The sequence below is a fragment of the Oryctolagus cuniculus genome, chromosome 2 (assembly GCF_051225735.1).
Source record: "Oryctolagus cuniculus isolate XC-2025 breed Fujian yellow rabbit chromosome 2, ASM5122573v1, whole genome shotgun sequence".
NCBI classification, from domain to species: Eukaryota; Metazoa; Chordata; class Mammalia; order Lagomorpha; family Leporidae; genus Oryctolagus; species Oryctolagus cuniculus.
The window spans coordinates 82,731,939-82,752,524 of NC_142868.1; the positions used below are offsets into that span (position 1 = coordinate 82,731,939).

Sequence of the window (20,586 nt, forward strand, 5' to 3'; positions counted from 1 at the left end):
ACCCAAGGACTCCAATCTGGGACACACGTATCCCAAGCAGCATCTTAAATGTCTCACTACATGTTCATCTCCCAGAAGATATTTTAACACTTAGAGACTTACAGTCATAGGAAACAACGTTTTTAATTTAAATTTACATATTACTGCAGAAAAGTTTAATGGGTTATCAATGTAAGGTTTTAAGCATAAAAATATATGACATTAGATAAAACTCAAAGACAATAACACAAGAGACATACAAGTTCACAGAAAAATTAAAATTATCCGAGTTTATTTTTAACCTTTAAATGAATAATAGCAGCTCCACTAGATAAACTTGAAGGAATTATGTATTTTAGTACAAAATTACAATTTGCCAAAATTCCTTATGTCTGGTCACTGCTTAACTTTGCTCAAATAATGTTAATATTTAACTCTGCTAAAATATTGTAGCTATTCTAAGTATGTGCAAAAACATACAGATTTTCATTTTTTTAGGAGATACTTTCATAAAAAATTTGAAGACCATTGTTCTTAGACAGCTATAAGTAAGTCCTTTTTATAATTGAAGACTATATTAAACAGGAGCAAAAACCTGGCACTTAAATGACAGTCTCCCAACAGAATGACAACCTGAAGACATGCTTTTTCTCTGGATATCCCCCCCAACTAGTGCTATAAATCATGTATAGATTTTAGTAACTGTTTACCATGTGGATGGATGGATGGGTAGAAAGAATAAATGAATGAATAGTGAATACGTAAGTATAATATTTGACCAAATAAAATTATAAATAACATTTATGGTAGAAATCACATACAAATGTCAGAATTCAGATATAGACCCAAAGTCTCTTAAATTACAAAAGAAAAGTTTTACCATAGTTTAAAGCCTGATTTATATTTTAAGCAACAGGTTGAAATTAAAATAATAACAAATATAGTACTTTCTTGGAACTTTTCAACTAGCAAATAAGCAAAGTAAGAGTGACAGAATAAAGGGGCAAATTTTTTGAGCTTCTTGTATTTATTTTATTTGAAAGGCAAAATGACAGAGAAAAGAAGAGACAGATAGAGATCTTCCATTTGCTGGTTGCAGCCAGGAGCTTGGAGCTCCATTCGTGTCTCCTAAGTGGAGAGGCAGGGTCCCAAGTACTTGGGCTATCCTATGTTGCTTTCCCAGGCATATTAGCAGGGAGTTGGAACAGAAGCAGAGCAGCTGTAACTCGCTCAAATCGGTGCCCTGATATGAGATGCCAGCATGCAAGGCAGAGGCTTAATATTCTGTGTCACAATGCCAGTCCAAAAAAAGGGTGGATTTTAACTCATTTTCACATCTTAGCTATGAATTAAATTTATTAAATGAAGATTTGAAGTTTATATTAAAGCCAGAAACTTGCATCATCAAAACAGTGTTCAAAAACTACTAAATCTTTCATCAGGTTCTAAACACTAATTCTTTTCTGAGTCAATATTTTTCTAAGACCCTCAGAAATTCTAATTTTCTCCTCCAAGTCACAGAGAAGCCATCACAACCAATGCCTAAACTATGTAATTTTTAATTCTCATATTAATGAAACAACACTCTGAAAAATCATTCCTATTACATTGATGAATTAAGAGATATCAGGGCCAGCCTTGTGGTTAAGCCACCACTTGCAATGCCAGCATCCCACAGAGTGCCAGTTCAAGTCCCAGTAGCTCCACTTCCCATCCAGCTCCCTGCAATGCACCTGGGAGAGCAGTACAAATGGTTGGGGCGCTGCCAACCATGTTGGAAACCTGGATGGAGTTCAGTGCTCCTGGATCAGCCTGGCTCAGGCAGGCTGCTGTGACCATTTGGGGAATCAACCAGAGGAAAGATACCTTTTTCTCTCCCTCTCTGTCACTGTCTTTCAAATAAATAAAAAAACTTACGGGGCTGGCACTGTGGCATAGCAGGTAAAACTGTTGCCTGCAGTGCCAACATCCCATATAGGCACCGGTTCAATTCCTGGCTGCTCCACTTCTGATCTAGCTCTCTGCTATGACCTGGGAAGCAGTGGAAGATGGCCCAAGTGCTTGGGCCCTTGCACCCGCATGAGACTTGGAAAAAGCTCCTGGCTCTCGGCTTCAGACTGGTGCAGCTCTGGCCATTGCGGCCATTTGGGGAGTGCACCAGCGGATGGAAGACCTCTCTCTCTCTCTCTCTCTCTCTGCCTCTACCTCTTCTATAACTCTGCCTTTCAAACAAATAAATCTTTAAAAAAAAAAAAAAAAAAAAAAAAAAAGAGGTAAACTATCTACTGCCTGGCATATTCTTTGTAAGTGTACTCGTGTACCTGAATTCATGTAAATTAAATATACGTAGGTGACTTGCTGCAGTAATATAAAAGATTTAAAGAACTACATATTTTTGTTTTATTGACAGAATTGATGTACCACTATCTGCACATGTGTAAAATGTTCAGTTTGATAAATTTTGATATGTGTACACAAATCCCAATACTCTTCTTCAGTCCAAAAGGTAGAAAGGATTTTTGTTATCTAAGCAAGGTACTTACCTTCATGTAATTGACAATCTTAGCAAGAACACCAAACTTATATCCAGAGCTTCCAGATAGAGCTTTCAAGTTAAATGATCCATTGCTATGATCTGAAAATGAAGTTTAAAAAGCAACTTTAAGAATTTATCAAATATGATTATGACTCTTAAGCAGCTAAGATGACTTTAACTCTGGTAAAATGCTTATTTGACTTTTTCACTGAATAAATTCTATTCTATAAAATCTGGGAATGGGGGTGGTGGCGTGGCATAGATTAAGCCACTGCCTACAACTCCAACACCCTTTATGAGCACTGGTTTGAGTACCAGCTGTTCCACTTCCCAGCCAGCTAACGAGCCTGGGAAAGCAAAGATGGCCCAAGTGCCTGGGTCCCTACCATCCACCTGGGAGATCCAGATAGCATTCTAGTTCCTGACTTCAGTCTGGCCTAGTCCTGGCTATTGCAGCCATTTTGGGAGTGAATCAGCAGATGGAAAGAGCTCTCTCTCTTTCTCTGTAACTGAGTCTTTCAAATAAATTTTTTAAATTTTGAGTATATTAAACTACCAATTTCCTAAGAATAAGAACAAATCATAAATAATTTAATTGGATTAAAATACAAGTCTCTTAAGTAGCTTTATCTCATTAACTCTGAATGGATTCCCCTCTGCCCCATACCCCATAATTAGACAAAGGACCAATATAAACCTCAATCTAATCCTTCAGACTTTTCTAAGAGACATTAATAAGAGAAATGGGTAGATTACTTCTAAGTGATAAAAACTTCAAATTTATCCCCTATTATCTCAATTCCTGTTTACAAACTCCAAACCAAGTAAATGGGAATGGGAAAAATGACATAACTACTTTAAAGTGAACTTTACAAAAAAATTAGAATATGGATGCTTAAAAAAATTACAGCACTGCCCACTCATTTTGAGAAAACCTCCCTTCTATGGCGAAATCTGGAGAAATCTGTAGAGAATATCATTTATTTCAGTATATCTCTCATTTTCTTGCATATTCATAGACACAAATCCTAATACCATTGTTACATCATGAATACATTCAGGGCCATAGGCAAAAGCAGTAAAAAATTCATCATAAATACCATAAAAACATTTCAAAAGTATACAAACTATCACCAAGGCAACAAATCAGATATTATAAAGTTCCCATGTGGCTGATCCACAAGAGATAGGTTAAATTAAAGGGGAAGGGGTGAGCCAAATTCTGGCACCATGTTCATAATAATTTAAACAAAAGATTGCATTAGAACAACCGCAAGTCAAATGCACCAGCTGTCAGAGATCCAAAAGAACATTTTCTAGATGGCAACATGATAGTCTTTTGAGATTAGTGGAAAGTCTTTTTTGAGCACACTTTTTTGAGACTAAAATAGATCTTAACATAATTTTCTCTTAAAAATTACTTGGTGGGCCAGCCCCGCGGCTCAATAGGCTAACCCTCCGCCTGCGGCGCAGGCACACAGGGTTCTAGTCCCGGTTGGGGCACCGGATTCTGTCCCGGTCACTCCTCTTCCAGTCCAGCTCTCTGCTGTGGCCCAGGAAGGCAGTGGAAGATGGCCCAAGTCCTTGCGCCCTGTACCCGCATGGGAGACCAGGAGGAAGCACCTGGCTCCTGGCTTCGGATCAGCGCAGTGTGCCAGCCGCAGCGGCCATTGCGGGGGTGAACCAACAGAAAAGGAAGACCTTTCTCTCTGTGTCTCTCTCACTGTCCACTCTGCCAAAAAAAAAAAAAAAATTACTTGGTGAGGGGCCGGCCGGCGCTGTGATGCAGCGGGTTAAAGCCCTGGCCTGAAGCACCAGCATCCCATATGGGCACCAATTCTAGTACAGGCTGCTCCTCTTCTGATCCAGCTCTCTGCTATGGTCTGGGATAGAAGTAGAAGACGGCCCAAGTCCTTGGGCCCCTGAACCCATGTGGGAGACCTGGAAGAAGCTCCTGTCTCCTGGCTTCAGATAGACAGACAGCAGCTCTGGCCATTGCGGCCAACTGGGGAGTGAACCAGAGGATGGAAGACCTCTCACTCTGTCTCTACCTCTCTATCTCTTTCAAATAAATAAAATAAATCTTTAAAAAAAAAACATTTAAAAAAATACTGCATCCTGTATCAGAGCTGAGTTTGAGTCCTGACTCCACTCCCTATTCCAGCTTCCACATCAAAGACCCTGGAAGGAAGCAAGTGATGGCACAAATGGTTTTGTTTGGTCCTGCCACCCACAAAAGAGACCCAGACTGAGTTCATGGCTCCTGATTTTGGCCTAGTCCTTCCCTGGATATTGTAGGCATTTGGGGAGAGAACCAGCAGATGAGAGATCTTTGTCTCTTTCTCTTTCAAATAAGTATTTTTTTTAATTTTAGAAAATAACAGTAAGCTTTTCCTATACTACATGTATGAAAAACTGACAAAACTATGAAGAAGAGATTGCAGCATATTAAGGACAAACACCACAAAAATGGCCAATTATGAACCACATAAGTTTTTGCCTGTCATGGAGTCTCCAGTACTAAACTCAATACCAAGTGCAGTAAACCTTCAATAATTGTGTTGAATGAATGTATGTAATAAGGATACTTCACACACCCCTTTTTTTACCCCCAGAAACTAATACACTGATTTATCTATAATTTTACCAAACAAGTCTACAGGAGGGGGCATTTAGCCTAGCACTTAAGACACCTATATCCACAACAAGGTGCCTGGGTTCAATTCCTGGGTCCAGTTGCTGACTCCAGCTGTTGGGCCCTGTAACATGTATGTGGGACACCCAGATGGAGTTCTAAGCTCCCAGGATAGGCCTGGCCCTGGAGGGACTGTTGCAGGCATTTGGGGAATGAACCAGTGGATGAAAGATCTCTGTCACTTTGTCTTTCAAATATTTTTTTAAAATTTCCAATTTTTTTAAACATGTAAGTAGTATATATACCTAGATTAACCCTCTGACAGAGCTGAAAACCTTATTTCTTTTCCTTCAGAATTTCCCATAAATCAAATGACCAAGATTTCTATAAGGCAGGCAAGAAAAGTAAAGAACAATCCATTATGAGATTTTTATGCACACTTCCTGTAAGAAATATCAAGCCGGTAAACCTAGTCTGTTTCCTAGGTTACCTCCCCCGACATTATCTTCTAACCCTAGCACTTGAAACACTCACTGTAAGATCCAAGATTTATGGTTAAATGGTAAGAAATCATCAATTTGCTATTAACTCACAAATTCCCATACAGGAATTTAACTTAAGCACAAAAAGTAAAGGAAAAAGGCTGACGGCTAACATCCAGACAGCTCTATTCAAGTTTATGAATGATTTACTCTTAAGAGTGGCAGGACTTAATGCAAATGAGCATAAAGGAAACTGTCAGCTGCATTGTGGTTCAACCAATAGAAGCTCAGCTCCATCTTGGCTGTGCACTAGACTGCATTACAAACAGACGATACCATCGCTTCAACAGCATTCTCTCAGACAAGAGGTAGGTTTAAATAATCTTTTTTATTTAGTAGTACATGTTCTCATGATGTAACAGGGAAATATTTTGCCTTGACAATCAAGCAGAAACCTTTGTTCATACTAAAGATCAAAAAAAGGAAATGTATTCATTTCACTGCCTGCAGGGATTTTATTATGAAAATATGAAGACTGTCCTGTGCTATTTGAAAAGCATCCTTACCATCTGTGCCTGAAAGGAAAATTCATTACATTTTACAGGAAGCTGATGTACAGATACTCAGATCTTAGGGTAAACCATAAGCATTGGATGTTTACTGGTTATTTGCTAATTTCATTTTCTCTGAGAAATTTCATTTCATCAGTTAGGTCTGTGTTAACAAAGGATTTTTCTTAAAGAAAAATCTACAATGAAAGAATACTGAACTAAGGCTTTCTGATTATATGTGCAAATTATATTGGCTGATAAAAAAAGAGTTACAGGAAAGTTTGTTACATTTTAATATGGAAAAATAGGTCAAGATTATTTTATTAGACTTGCAGTTTAGATTCAGAATACCAAGAAACTACTACAATTGTGATTTATTTTTATATAAAAAGGCCATAAAAGGTATTATTATGTGGGATGCATTATTACTACAACCAAATCCTAACATTTTAATTAAAATAATTCCTCACACTGAAATTTATCTTACCATAACAAGTCATGCTATTGCAAATATTTTAAAACAGCCTTTCATTTTTGATAAACCACAAGAACATTTATCACATCACATAAATATGTTAAAGTTATTTTTATCTATTCCTCAAAATAAATACAAAGTAAGTATTTTTGATAAACACATTTTAAAATTAAATGTCCTAAGAAGAACTGGTTAGGAGAGGAAGGCACTGTCTCTTTCTAGCTAGACTGTTTTACGGTTCAAAGCAATTCCTTATGTCTATGAAGATTTAGTATCAACTGCTGACACAATTTCTAATTTTATAGTATTAAGGCATGAAAATATCATTATTTAGTAGAACGCTAGAGCTCCAGGATATATATCATACATACCAACCTAAAGACTCAACTTCAATTCCTTACCTTACTGGTAAATTTGCTGAATTCTTAAAGGTCTGGGGGTCTTTTCTTCATAATTTCTATTTCTTAGCTCTCAGCTAGCATGAATAAAGCACCCTTTGCAAAGCCCAAAGGTTGCTGTAACAAGATATCAGAACTCTTCAGGTTTAACACAATGGATTTAATTACCTAGAAACTGTACCTGCTTGCCAACCTAAGGGAGCCGCCCCTCAATGAAAGTCTCAGATCAATTCTCCCAATTAAATGGTTCATTTTCAAATCAAAATTCAGGTAAACTGTAAAAAGAATCCCTACACCTCACATTGTTTCCACACTCCATCATCAGCCTACATTTTACTTGTAAAATGTATCTATTGTTAGCTCAAACTGAGGTTCACTGCCTAGCCTATCTCAGAGTTCCAGAGCATGAACGAGAAGCTGCTCTATATTAAAAGGTCATGATTAACTGATCAAAGTGATATGCTTAAAGGTACTAGAGGATTCAATTCAAGGGATTTTAACCATATAATAAAGCAAACAAATAATTTTATTCTGACCTGGAAATTCAAGGTTCCAGAAGAGTTCCAAATCCTAAACACACAAATATTTCACAAAGGCCTTTTGAAACGAAGGAAATATAACAAAAATACATGAACCATAATTTTAAAACATATACTTAAAAATCATGCTATTTACTTTAAGATGCCCCTTTCCTGCAATGAAATTTTACTTTAAAAAATTCATTTATTTATGTTAAAGGCAGAGTGACAAAGAGAATGAAAGACAGATTTCCATCCACTGGTTCACTCCCCAAACAGCTGCAATGGCCAGGGCTGGGCCAAACTAAAGCCAGAAGCCAGGAATTCCATCTGGGTCTCCCAAATTGTGTGGCAGGGGACCAAGCACTCGGGCCATCTTCCACTGCTTTCCCAAGAGCAGTGAGCTGGATCAGAAGTGGAGCAGATGGGACTCCAACCGGAACTCTGATACAAGATACCAGTGTTGCAAGCAGTAGTTTAACCCACTATGCCACAACACTGCCCACCCCCCTTTTTTAAACATTTATTTGAGGGCCAGCGGTGTGGCACAGTAAGTTAATCCTCTGCCTGCAGCGTCAGCAACCCATATGGGCGCCAGTTTTAGTCCCAGCTGCTCCTCTTCCTCTCCAGCTATCTGTTGTGGCCTGAGAAAGCAGTAGAAGATGGCCCAAGTCGTTGGGCCCCTGCACCCACATGGGAGACCCGGAAGAAGCACCTGGTTCCTGGTTTCAGATCAGCACAGCTCCAGCCGTTGCGGCCACTGGGGAGTGAACCAAAGGAAGGAAGACCTTTCTCTCTGTCTCTCCCTCTCACTGTCTGTAACTCTAGCTCTCAAATAAAATCTTAAAAAAAAATTTATTTAAAACCCATGAGATAAGAGATGAAATTTTAAGAAGGGCTCCAGAAAAGTGTAACAGACTATTCTTTTACTTTTCTTTGCTTTTTCTACCATTTTCACTTGCTTTTTACAGGGCATATTTACAGTATTTGCTTGATATAAACTTATATTTTAATTTCAAAAATAAAGTCTCAGAAAAGGAGAATATTCTAGTGGTATGTTTCTTTCTGCATGCCTTATTATCCCTAACCCAGCACAATTAGATTTAGTCTTTAACACACAAAAAAATTACTAATGCTCTACTGTACTTTGAAAGAACATCACAATAAATTTGAGAAAAATGACTATTAAGAGGGTTTACTTTGTTCCAGGTATGTCAAGAAGTTAAAGAAACCATGTATGTTTTGAGCTGCTTATTAGTTGCCAATACACTGTTATCATTTACAACATAAACCCATATATAAGATTACTTCAATTTATGGAAAGTGATAAAAAGATAAGTTCATTTTGATACAAAAAATTTTGAGATCCACTCATACTTTTATCACAACATGCATTTTCCTAGAACTTTCTGAAGACCCCTTATACTCTTTCTTAAACTGCTGATATTTTCACCAAAGCCTTTGGAGGTAGCTTTCATCGCTATCCAGTCACTCTTGTAAGTATAATTATTATAAGCATTGCTTGAGGAAGGTAGAAAGTCTAAAATAAAAATGACAATGTTTAGTAATAATTTTTGAAGATTTGCTTATTTATTTGAAGGCCTGTTAACAGAGAGAGGGAGAGACAGAGTAATGTATTTTCCACCCACTGGTTCACCCCTCAAATGGCCACAACAGCCAATTCTGGGTCAGGTCAAAGCCAAAAGCCAAGAACTCCATCAGGGTCTCCTACATGGGAAACTGAATATTTGAGCCACCCTTTGCTTCCCAGGTGAATTTAGCAGGGAGCTGTATCAGAAGCGGAGTAACCAGCAGTCTGTTAGGGGACGTAGGCATTCCAAGCAGCAGTTTAACTGCACCACAACACCTGCCCCAGTCATCTCCATTTTAATGTTTCACAAGTAATCCAGAAAATGTAAATGTATTAAATATGTAACACAAATACAACTTTTAAAAGCCAAAGGCTAAGAATAGTACCTTTTTTCCCCTCCTTTTAAAATATATTGTTTTGGTTTTAAATAAATTTTAAATTCAAGCAGTTCAGAAAGCAACTATGACCAAAGGTATGTTGAGAGGTCCCATACACAACCCTGCATCCCCACTGTCCTCCCTTCCCATGACCACTATCACTGTTTTTAATTTCTTGTAGATCCAGGATTTTTGTACAGACATAAGCAAATAACAATGTATTATTTTCCTTTTCCCATACAGCGTTCCATATCTTGTTCTGTTTGGGTTTTTTTTTTTTTTTTTTTTTTTAATCAACTTGGCAACATTAACTAAAAAATCTTTCCATACGACTACAATTAACCTATTCAGTTGCATGGCTATATTAAGTTAATCAGAATCACTCATTTTGATGGGTGCAAATTAACCCTAAATAACTGAATTTGGTTGTGTATCTGCCTTGCTGACCACCTCTTCCTGTCTCCCTTTTAGAGCTAAGAAAACAAAAAAATTTTAAACAGTTAACTTGTTCCAAAAATAAATATGAGAATCTATAAACAAGCTTTCTAATCATTTAAAAATTTTACTTCTAAAATAGTAACTTATGTTTTTATAACTTCTCCAGTTTTTAAATACAAAGTCTTCTCATAACTAAAATACACAGTAATAACTTTAGTAAAATTTTAAGCAGGCTGAGTTAGTTATGGATTTACAGAGCCAATTTCCAAGACAAAAGAACTGTGGGTGAACTTTTAATTTTTACTTATTTAAAATTACTTCAACTGAAGCTGGGCATTTAAAATTACCATAAGTGAGTAGTTAAGATGCCTGAATCCCATATCAGAGTACCTGAGTTCAATTCCCAGCTCTGCTCCCAACTAGTTTCCTGCTAATGCATACTCTGAGAGGAAGTAGTGATGGCTCAAAGTATTTGGAGACCTGGACTGAGTTCCTAGCTCCCTGGATTGGCCAGACCCAGTCCCCACACTGTGGGCATTTGGGGAGTAAACCAGCAGATAGGAGTTCTCTGTGACACTCTGCTTCACAAATAATCGACAAGAAAACTCCACGCCTTTCAAAAAAATTTTAAATGGCCATAATGATGTTTCTGAAATCAACAGTGAAATAATGTTGCTCCTGGCTCCTAGCTTAGTCTGGCCAGCCCTGGTCCTTGAGGTCATCTTGAAAGTGAACCAACAAATGGAAGATTTCCTCTTTCTCTCTCTGTAACCCTGTATTTCAAATAAATAAATCTTAAAAACAAAAAATTTAAGTTCATTAAAGTAGACTGAACTATTTCAGAGGCATAATAGAATTCCTTCTCTTTATCCTTTCTGTATTATTGTTCTCCCTACAATTACTTCTAATACTAGGCTACAAAATTTTATTGATTTATTTTTGTATTTATTTGAAAGGCAGAATGAGAGAAAGAAGAGCGAGCTTCCATCCACTGGTTCACACCTCGAATGGCCACAATGGCAGGGACTGGGTGAAGCTGGAGCCAGGAGCCTGGAACTCCATCTGGGCTCTCAAGAAGGTGGCAGGCACCTAAGTACCACAGCCATGATCCACTGTCTTCCCAGACACATCATCAGGGAGCTGGACAGGAAGCAGAGTAGCTGGGATTGAGTTGGTGTTCATATGCAATACCAACACAGCAAGCAGCAGCTCAACCTGCCACACCACAACAGCAGCCCAGGAAAAAAGAAACTGTCAAAAGAAATTCCAAGATTTTAAAATGGATCAACCTAGCGCCAGTATTGTGGCACAGTGGGTTTCAGCTCCCTGCTACTGCACCTGAGAAAGCTGCAGCAGATGGCCCATGGACCTTGGCCCTGCCACTCACAATGGAGTCTCAGATGGAGTTCCAGGCTCCTGGCTTTGGCCTGCCTCAGCCCCAGTCATTGCAGCCATTTAGGGAGTGACTGAGGAGCGGAGTATCACTCTGTCCCTCTGCCTTTCAATTCTTTTATTTGACAGGTAGAGTTATAGACAGTGAGAGAAACAGAAAGGTCTTCCTTCCATTGGTTCACACCCTAAATGGCCGCCACAGCCGGCGCTGCACCAATCCAAAGCCAGGAGCCAGGCATTTCCTCCTGGCCTCCAGCACGGGTGCAGGGGCCCAAGCACCTGGGCCATCCTCCACTGCCCTCCGGGGCCACAGCAGAGAGGAGCAACCAGGACTAGAACCTGGCATCCAAATGGGATGCCGGTGCCACAGGCGGAGGATTAACCAAGTGAGCCACGGCGCTGGCCCTGCCTTTCAATTCTTAAAAGGGATCTGAGAGGTCTGAACAGAAAATCTAAGGAATATTTCTATAAATGTCAGGAAGTTCCCACTTTAACCCAGGCAAAATTCTTAGATCCTCAAACAATTCTCACTCTTAAATCTTTAAAAAAATTTCTTAAAATTTTGAAAGGTGGAGTTAGACAAAGAAAGGGAGGGAGGGAGAGAGAAAGAGAAAGGGAGACAAAAAGTATCTTCCATCCACTGGTTCATTCCCCAAATGGCCACAGCTAGGCCAGGCCAAAGCCAGGAACTTCATCTGTATCTCCTATGTGGGTGCAAAGATCCAAGCACTAGGGCCATCTTCTGCCGCTTTCCCAGACACATTAGCCGGGAACTGGATCAGAACTCAATCTGGCGCCCATATGGGATGCTGGCACCTTACCCACCATGTCACAGTGCTGGCCACAAAAATTTGTCTTATTTGAAAAGCAGAGACAAAGAGGGAGAGACAGACAGCAGTCTCCCATCTGCCGATTTACTCCCAGATGCCCACAACAGCCAGGGTAACAACTTAAATTGCCACTTGGAATTTCCATATCCCTTACTGGGGTACCCAGTCTGAGTCCCAGGTACTCCATTTCCAATCCAGCTTCCTGCTAATGCACAGACTGAAAAGCAGCAGACATGGTTCAGGTGTCTGAGTTTCTGCCACTGACACAGGAGACCCAGATGGAGTTCGGATTTCCTGGCTTCAGCCCAGCCAAGCCCTAGCTATTGCAGGCATTTAAATTAGTAAATTAGTGAATAGAAGACTGATCGATTTCAAATAAAGTGAAACTTTTTAAAAAGAAAAAATAGGTTTATTACAGTGTCAAAAATTTGAGATGCATGGTTTTTTCATAGTACATACTTTTAGATGAATTTTCTGAAAACCCCTGTTACTAACTTTAACTTTTCTTTAAGTGAAATATACTTACAAACTTACATCAAGAATTTAGGAAAGCATTTGATATATAGTAGGTAAATACATGTTATAAGTATGAATAAAAGCTTGTCTATAACCATGTAGGAGAAAAACCATACAATATAAAAATGAATTGAGGAAGTAAACTATTTTTCTCTTATTTCCAAAATTTTTAAACATATAAGTAAATGATTTTTAAAAACTGGTGCCAGCACTGTCATCCAGTGGGTTAAGCCAACACTTGCAATGCCAGCATCCCTATCCGAGTCCCATTTCAAGTTCTAGTTACTCCACTTCCCTGCTAATGTTCCTGGGAATGTAGCAGAAGTGCCTGGGCCCCTGCCACCCACATGACACACCCAGATGGAGTTCTAGGCTCCTACCTTCAGCATGGCCCACCCTTGGCCATTGTGGGAGCAAACCAGAGAATGGAAGGTATCTGTTACCCTGCCTTTCAAATAAAAAATTTTACAAAAAAAAAAAAAAAAAAAAAACTGACAATTAAATCACTCGGCTTTTTTGCTAAATGGAATAATTTAATTACTATTATCTTTAGGAGGGCTGAATTTAAAAAAAATAATTAGCCTCCATGGATATTTAGGCATATGAAACACTTAAGCTATCATCTGCATAACAAACAACCTCAAGACTAAAGTCTTCACAGATAACTTTAACCAGGAAGGCAGAACCACATATCTGACTGGTGGATTTGGAAGAACAATCTGGTGAGCTCTGCTCAGCCTTTAAGCTCATGGGAGCAGCCAGGATGCTGAAGCCCATGTTCCCCTTCACTCCAGAGGCAGGACGAGTCACAGCTGCCAAGACTGCTTGAGTAAGCCTATCTCCCCTACAGTGTGCGTCACTTAAGAAACCAAAGTCTCCCCCAGGTGTCTAAAAGTGATATGTTCTCCATCTATAATCTTTCTTTTATATCTCAGATATTTCAAAACCTAGGGAAAGAAGAGAATAGGTATTTACTAGAGCTTCCTTTGGCCTCTCCAATTATTTAATACATGGCTGGATTTTGTTAGTGAATATATGTTTATAGTATGTTTGCTTCTATATTCAAGTGAGTAGTGTTATACACATGTATTAGAAAGGGAAATTATATGTGTGTATGACTGTTATAAGTTATAATCATCTCAGGAAATGAATTGTGGAATGCTCTCTTTTAAAATATATATAAACTTAGTTGTTCCACACACACACAAAAAAAATCCACTTCTTATTCCGAAAAATTGCGTCACTTGGTTTTTCTTTTTCTACTATTTTACACTTGGCCACTATTTCCTGAATCAGACAACCTGTAATCGAAGTTTAAAGGAGTGAAAATAGGAGCCAGAAATACACTAAATCAAGAAGATGAGACACCACAGGGTAATGACAAAAACTTTTCCAGGAGCAATTTGAACAATAGATTTTTTGTAGCACTGGCCACTGCTTTGGTCAGGCTTTAAACCAATTCAGTTGCCATTTTTCCCCTTCCATATAGTTAATTTCTATACATAAATCTTAAACACATTTATCTAACAAATAATATACATTTTTTTTAAAAGCACATGGTTGGCACAGGCACAAAAAATTCAAAAATATCATTCAGGCACAATGCTGTTAGACCATACAGAAGAGTCATGTTGTTTCATAAACTAAGAAATACTAGCACTGAGACTGAATGAACAACTCTTGTTGTTATTTAGTGACATTCATTTTCTACCCTTTTTACAGATTTAAAAGAGCAACCAAGAAGTGGAATCTCTAAAAATGGCATCCAACCACTGGAACGAAACCACCTCTGTTTATCAGTATCTTGGTTTTCAAGTTCAAAAAATTTACCCTTTCCATGATAACTGGAACACTGCCTGCTTTGTTATCCTGCTTTTATTCATATTTACAGTGGTATCTTTAGTGGTGCTGGCCTTTCTTTATGAAGTACTCGACTGTTGCTGCTGTGTAAAAAACAAAACTGTGAAAGAGTTCAAAAACGAACCTAACCCTCTAAGAAGTATGATGAACAACATCAGAAAACGGGAAACTGAAGTGGTCTAACACTCTACCAAAGAGGAACAAAATCTTTGAAAGAAGCCTTGGGCCTCTTCAGACAAAAAGAAAATGTATGTTATTAGAGAACTTATTCTCTCAATGGTTAAAAGATTTCTAGTAGAAGGGAAAAACAAGTGAAATGTGCACTTCCTGTTGTATGTGTATTCTTTTCATTAAACAGTAAAACTTCAAAAACCAACCTATTTAATGGAACACTTCAAAAACTGAATACAAGAGTCCTAGGATTTAATAATGATTAGCAAAAGGTAAACTGTAAAACATAAGCAAGGTTAATAACATTAAAGTTTATTCCTTAAAAAACTCATAGATTAAAAAATAATGTTTTGGTAACAAAAATGATAAGCCAAGCTCCCAAAGTCCCTATCTATTAAAAAGCATTATTTTCAGGCCGGCGCCATGGCTCACTTAGTTAATCCTCTGCCTGCGGCACCAGCATCCCATATGGGCACCGGGTTCTAGTCCCAGTTGCTCCTCTTCAGTCCAGCTCTCTGCTGTGGCCTGGGAAGGCAGTGGAGGATGGCCCAAGTGCTTGGGCCCCTGCACCCACATGGGAGACCAGGAAGAAGCACCTGGCTCCTGGCTTCAGATCGGCATAGCTCCAGCCGTAGCAGCCATTTGAGGAGTGAACCAACAGAAGGAAGACCTTTTTCTCTAACTCTGTCAAATAAAAATAAAATTTTAAAAAGCAGTATTTTCTAATTTATATATATACTTATTATATATACATGTGTATACATGTGTATGGGTTTTTGTTGTTGTTGTTGTTCTTAATGCCTTCAGTTTTATGTAAAAGTCTTAAAATACTCAGGATGGCCACAAGTATATCAGCATAAAAATCTCACAAAATTGACTTGCTGTTTATTAAGAAATACATGGTCGGGGAAAGGCTCAGCCTACTTTCAAACTAAAACTTACACCCTATTTCTTGAGTTTCTTCTTTTACTTCACCTCTCATTCACACCCTCAAAGGCTAAGACACTCAATGAAAAAAAGACTACAAAATAGTCAAAGGACAAAACCACTCAACACCAGTTAATAAATATGGCAGTTTAAGGTCTTTGGAATTCTAAGGGCTGGATAAGTATGTTTTATGGCTGTAATACCCTTTTGCTATCCATAAACAAACCACAGCATACACTTAATGGTTACACTCTTAGGCCAGAGATGCCATTTCTGGGAATGTACCCTGAGAAATAGTTCAAAAGCAAAAAAAAAAAAAAAAAATCAGGGTGCGAAGATGTTTAATCATGAAACTAAAACATTACTAAAAACAAAAAATTAGAAGTAACTGAGCCTTAAAATAAACAGACACACTGACTTGATGGATGATTAAAAAGCTGACGGAGTAGATATCTAGATTAGTGAGGAAGCTGTCAAGACACTCATGTTGTGTGTTGTTGTACCTGAATTTGAAATCCAGCTCCCATTTCTGAATCCAGCTTCCTGCTAATAAGCACCCTAGGAGACAGTGATGATAGATCAAGTAGTTGTGTTCTTGTCCTCCTTATGGGAAACTCAGAACTGCTGGCTCCTGGCTTCAGTCCCAGGTCAATCCAGCCATTGTAGGCATTTGGAGCATGAACCAGTGAATGTAATGTGCATACATGCTTCCCTCACTGTAAATAACATTTTTTTGAGCCACTGAAAATTATGGTACCATAGAAAAATATTTGGTAAACTAAGCAGATAAGTTCAGAATATAAATTTAAGACAATTACACACATAGGTCTGAAAAAATATGGAAAAATTATTATAGCTAATATTGTTAACAAGACTGTGGAGTAAAGAGTACTGGGGTTGTAAAGGACTCCTTTTTTTTTTTTTAATCTTAATTATTGATATAATGTGCAATACATACCCTTGCAGTATTTGGCAGTATGAAATCACTTTTCGACAAAGTATTTTTTATGTTTCTTCAACATTAGAATTAAGCAAATAAACTAACCAACTTTCAAAACACCTATAAAATTCAGGTATACAAAAAACTTTGGTTACCAGGAACTATTCTGAACAATGTTAAAACTACATTTTCAGGGCCAGCATTGTGGCACAGCAGGTTAAGTTGCTACCTGTGATGCTGGCATCCCATATGAGTGTGGGTTAGAATCTCAGATGCTCCACTTCCAATCCAGCTCCCTGCTTATGCACCTGGGAAAGCAGCAGCAGATGGCCCCAGTGCTTGGGGCCCTGCCATCCACCTGGGAGACCCAGATGGAGTTTCAGGCTCCTGGCTTCAGCTTGGCCCAGCCTTGACTGTTGCAGTCATTTAGGGAGTAAACAAACTTCATGAACGCTGCTTACCATGGATAGGAAGCACACAGTCTTTTAATAACTAGATTTTTCTGATAATACATACTTACCAATTTTTTTCCACCCTACCATGTATTTTTTAGTAGCATTACAACAAATTTTTAAATATACTGAGTCAGAGATCAAGTCAGACACTGAGGATACAATGGCAAACAAGTTACCATGCTATTACAATCGTACCATAAGAGTTTCTCAGACTGAGAGCTGGGGTGGGTGCTATGGTGCAGTGTTAACCTGGTACTTGGGACACCTGTGATTGAGTCCCATCTCCCCTTCTGACATAGCTTCCTGCCAATGAGCCTGGGAAGCAACAAATGATGGCCCAAGTACTTGTCTTGCCACGCATGTGGGAGACCTGAATGGAATTTCAGGCCCCTAGCTTCCGCCTGGTCAGCCCCGGCTTTGTGGGCTTTGGGGCACTGAACAGAGGCTTGAAGATCCATCCATCCACCCATCCTTCCATCAATCTCTCTCTCTCTCTGCTTTTCAAATAATATTTTTTAAAAAGCTGAGAGCTATGATAACTCAAATTGGTGAATAAGAACAAAGGGACATTTAAAAAGAAATCTAAAAGAAATGAGTAAGAGTTACCCAGAAGAAAGAATGTTCCAAGAAGAGGAAATAATATGAGCAAATGCCAAGAAGCAAAAGACACAGTAGGGGAGGTACACATGAGTATCACACAGGACTGAACAACGAGATACAAGGCCCAAGAGATAAGTAAAGGCCAGATCAGGTAGGACATAAACACTGCAATTAAAGATGGCTTTATCTGAAAAGTGAAGATCAGCATGAACAGAGAATGACACAATCAGATCAGAAAAATCATATGTGCTGTATGAAGAATAAATAGGAAGGAAACTAAATCAGGAGAGCTAATCTGGCAATCCAACAGTAATGACCTAAACTAGTGTTGTGAAAGTTGTTTGTGTTTGCATCTAGCTATTGTCAGCTCTCCTCATGGTGAGCACAAGAAAAGATTCCACTTAGGATACCCCATGGTTGGGTAGAGTCTTGTGACCATGTTAAATCAGCTTTAACCAGTTCTACGAAGTGATGTGTTACCTCCAGACCAGAGCATTTACCTACCAGTCAGTACAAGATCTCCCAAAGCCCTTTTCCCCTCTGGTACAGAAACCAAAAATAAATGTGATACATCAGCACCCATGGGTCCATGAATGACTACAATGAGTTGAAAACCTTGCCAAGCCATGACAAGCCTGTTGACATAAGACTGCCCTTATACCAGATCTCCACCTGACACTCCAAACGTAAAAACGTTATGCTCCCCATTCTTTTTCTGAAAGTTTCTCCATTTTATGTTGTAACAATGGATCTGATCAGATACTTAAGTCCCTGCTTTTTATCAAGACATAGTCACATATGCACAGAGGGAATCCATAGCAGGGAGCTATAGTTGCATGCCCTGGGCATGTGCAGAGAAGGGAAGATCCCAACCCTTCCCAATTAAGATTTGCCTTACCGGCATTTCTGCTTATCTTGGCTTTCTCCCACGTAGTATTTAAAGCTTTGGGGCTGGCACTGTGGCTGTCACCTGCAATGCCAGCATCCCATGTGGGCGTTGGTTCAAGTCCCGGCTGCTCCATTTCCAATCCAGCTCTCTGCCATGGCCTGGGAAAGCAGTAGAGACTGGCCCAGGTCCTTGAGCCCCTGTACCCATGGGGAAGACCTGGAAGAGTCTCCAGCCTCCTTGCTTCAGATCAGCCCAGCTCCTGCTGTTGCAGCCATTTGGGAAGTCAACCAGCAGATGGAAGATCTCTCCTTCTCTCTGCCTCTCTAACTCGCCCTTCAAATAAATAAATAAATCTATAAAGCTTTGCCTATTCCCTAGAGAAGGAAGCAGATTTCAGACATATTTCACCTGCTTCTTTATTCATGAATAACAATAAAGCCCCTCTCTACTCAAAAAACCAGCTTCAAATAGTATGACTGAGCAGTGGCTAAAGAACCTATATCAACATGGTATGACAGAGAAACAACATTTTGTTGCCTTAAGACGTTGGGATTTGGGGGTTGTTGCCACAACACAGCTTATCCAATCCTGGTTGTTCCTAGGTATACCCTGACCAATGACAGAAAAGCAAGGCCTTAGGCAGCTTCTTCCTACTACTGAATGGGATCTGCGTGTGCAGATGAAATTCCCCACCTATGTATTACTTGTGGCCCAAACTACAAAAGCAAATAAAAATTTTAAGATTTTGAAAAGCAGAATTACAGTGAGGGATAAACACAGAGAAAGGTCTTCCATCCACTAGTTCAGTCCCCAAATGGCCGCAACGGTCAAGACTGGGCCAGGATGATGCCAGGAGCTTCTTCTGGGTCTCCCACGTGGGTACAGGGGCCCAAGGACTTAGGACATCCTCTGCTGCTTTCCCAGGCACATTAGCAGGGAGCTGGATCGGAAGTGGAGCAGCCAAGACTGAAACTGGCGCTCATCAGGGATACCAGCATCATTACCTGCTAAAGCACAGTGCCAGCCCCTGCTCCTTTTTTTTTCCCCCCCAAATAGAGACAGATCTTCCATCCACTGGTTCACTCCCCAAATGGCCACAATGGCCAGGGCTGGGCCAGACCAAAGCTAGGAGCCAGGAGCTTCTTCCTGGTCTCCCACATGGATAACAGGGGCCCAAGTAACTGGGTCATCCCCCACTGCTTTCCCAGGTGCATTAGCAGGGAGGTGGATTAGAGCAAACCAGCTAGGACTCATAAGGGACGCTAGCGCTACAGGCAGCAATTTAACCTTCTATGCCACAGTGCCAGCCCCGCAAATAAATTCTTAAGCAGAGTCTGGTGTTATGGTATGGTGGGTAAAGCCACTGCCTACAGTGCCAGCATCCCATATGGGTGTCAGTTTGAGTCCTGCCTGCTCCACTTCTGATCCAGCTCCCCGATAATGGGCCTGGGAAAGCAGCAGCAAATGACCCAAGTGCTTGGGTCCCTGCACCCATGTGGGAGACCAGTGGAGACTCCTGGCTCCTGATTGGCCCAGCTCTGGCTGTGGTGGCCATTTGGAGAGTGAACCAACAGATGGAAGCGCGCGCTCTCTCTCTCTGCTTCTCTGTAACTCTTTAAAATAAATTTTTTAAAAATAAATTCTTAAGCAGATCAAAGAGACTAGACCTAAAAGTGGCTCTGAAAAGTCTGTTTACTGTGCTTTCATCTGATGTACATTTCGCTGGGATTAGAGATGAATTTAAATGTGCATTTTTATATGAATGAGAGGACTACTTCGATAAATTAGCTCCTCCTTAACATCACTTCTCAAATAGTTTCAAGGACATCTAACAAAATGATACCAGTGAAGATTACTATTGCTATATTTTTAAGTAAATAATTTGTTATGAACTCACTCTAACTCTACCTGTCTAATAAATAAATAAATAAATAAATCTTTAAAAAAAAAAAAAAAGTCGAGGAGCCAGTGTTGTGGCACTTAACTATTTAGTTCTCTGCTGGTAACCTGGGACCCCTGCCATCCA

At 39.5% G+C, this 20,586-nt stretch overlaps 2 protein-coding genes across 6 annotated transcripts in view; one reads left to right on the plus strand and one right to left on the minus strand.

Moving 5' to 3' along the window:
- GTF2E2 (general transcription factor IIE subunit 2) overlaps positions 1-20,586 on the minus strand; it is an 87,710-nt gene that overhangs the window by 52,820 nt on the left and 14,304 nt on the right. For all 4 annotated transcript variants that reach the window (XM_089327295.1, XM_089327296.1, XM_070068516.2 and 1 more), the window contains one exon: positions 2,523-2,614. In XM_089327295.1, the coding sequence (XP_089183421.1) occupies positions 2,523-2,614 (92 nt within the window). The remainder of the gene's footprint in view (positions 1-2,522; positions 2,615-20,586) is intronic.
- On the plus strand, positions 5,686-20,517 carry SMIM18 (small integral membrane protein 18). Of its 2 annotated transcripts, XM_089327317.1 has the most exons (3): positions 5,686-6,000; positions 8,978-9,070; positions 14,441-20,517. In XM_089327317.1, the coding sequence occupies exon 3, from the start codon at positions 14,477-14,479 to the stop codon at positions 14,759-14,761; it is 285 nt and encodes a 94-aa protein (XP_089183443.1). In that variant the 5' UTR covers positions 5,686-6,000; positions 8,978-9,070; positions 14,441-14,476; the 3' UTR covers positions 14,762-20,517. The 2 variants fall into 2 exon arrangements, with proteins under 2 accessions (XP_089183443.1, XP_008250567.1); XM_008252345.5 differs by lacking the exon at positions 8,978-9,070 and having other exon boundaries at positions 5,714-6,000.

Excerpts from the sequence above, each read along its gene's own strand:
- SMIM18 (XM_089327317.1), top strand. The coding sequence starts at position 14,477 with ATGGCATCCAACCACTGGAACGAAACCACCTCTGTTTATCAGTATCTT.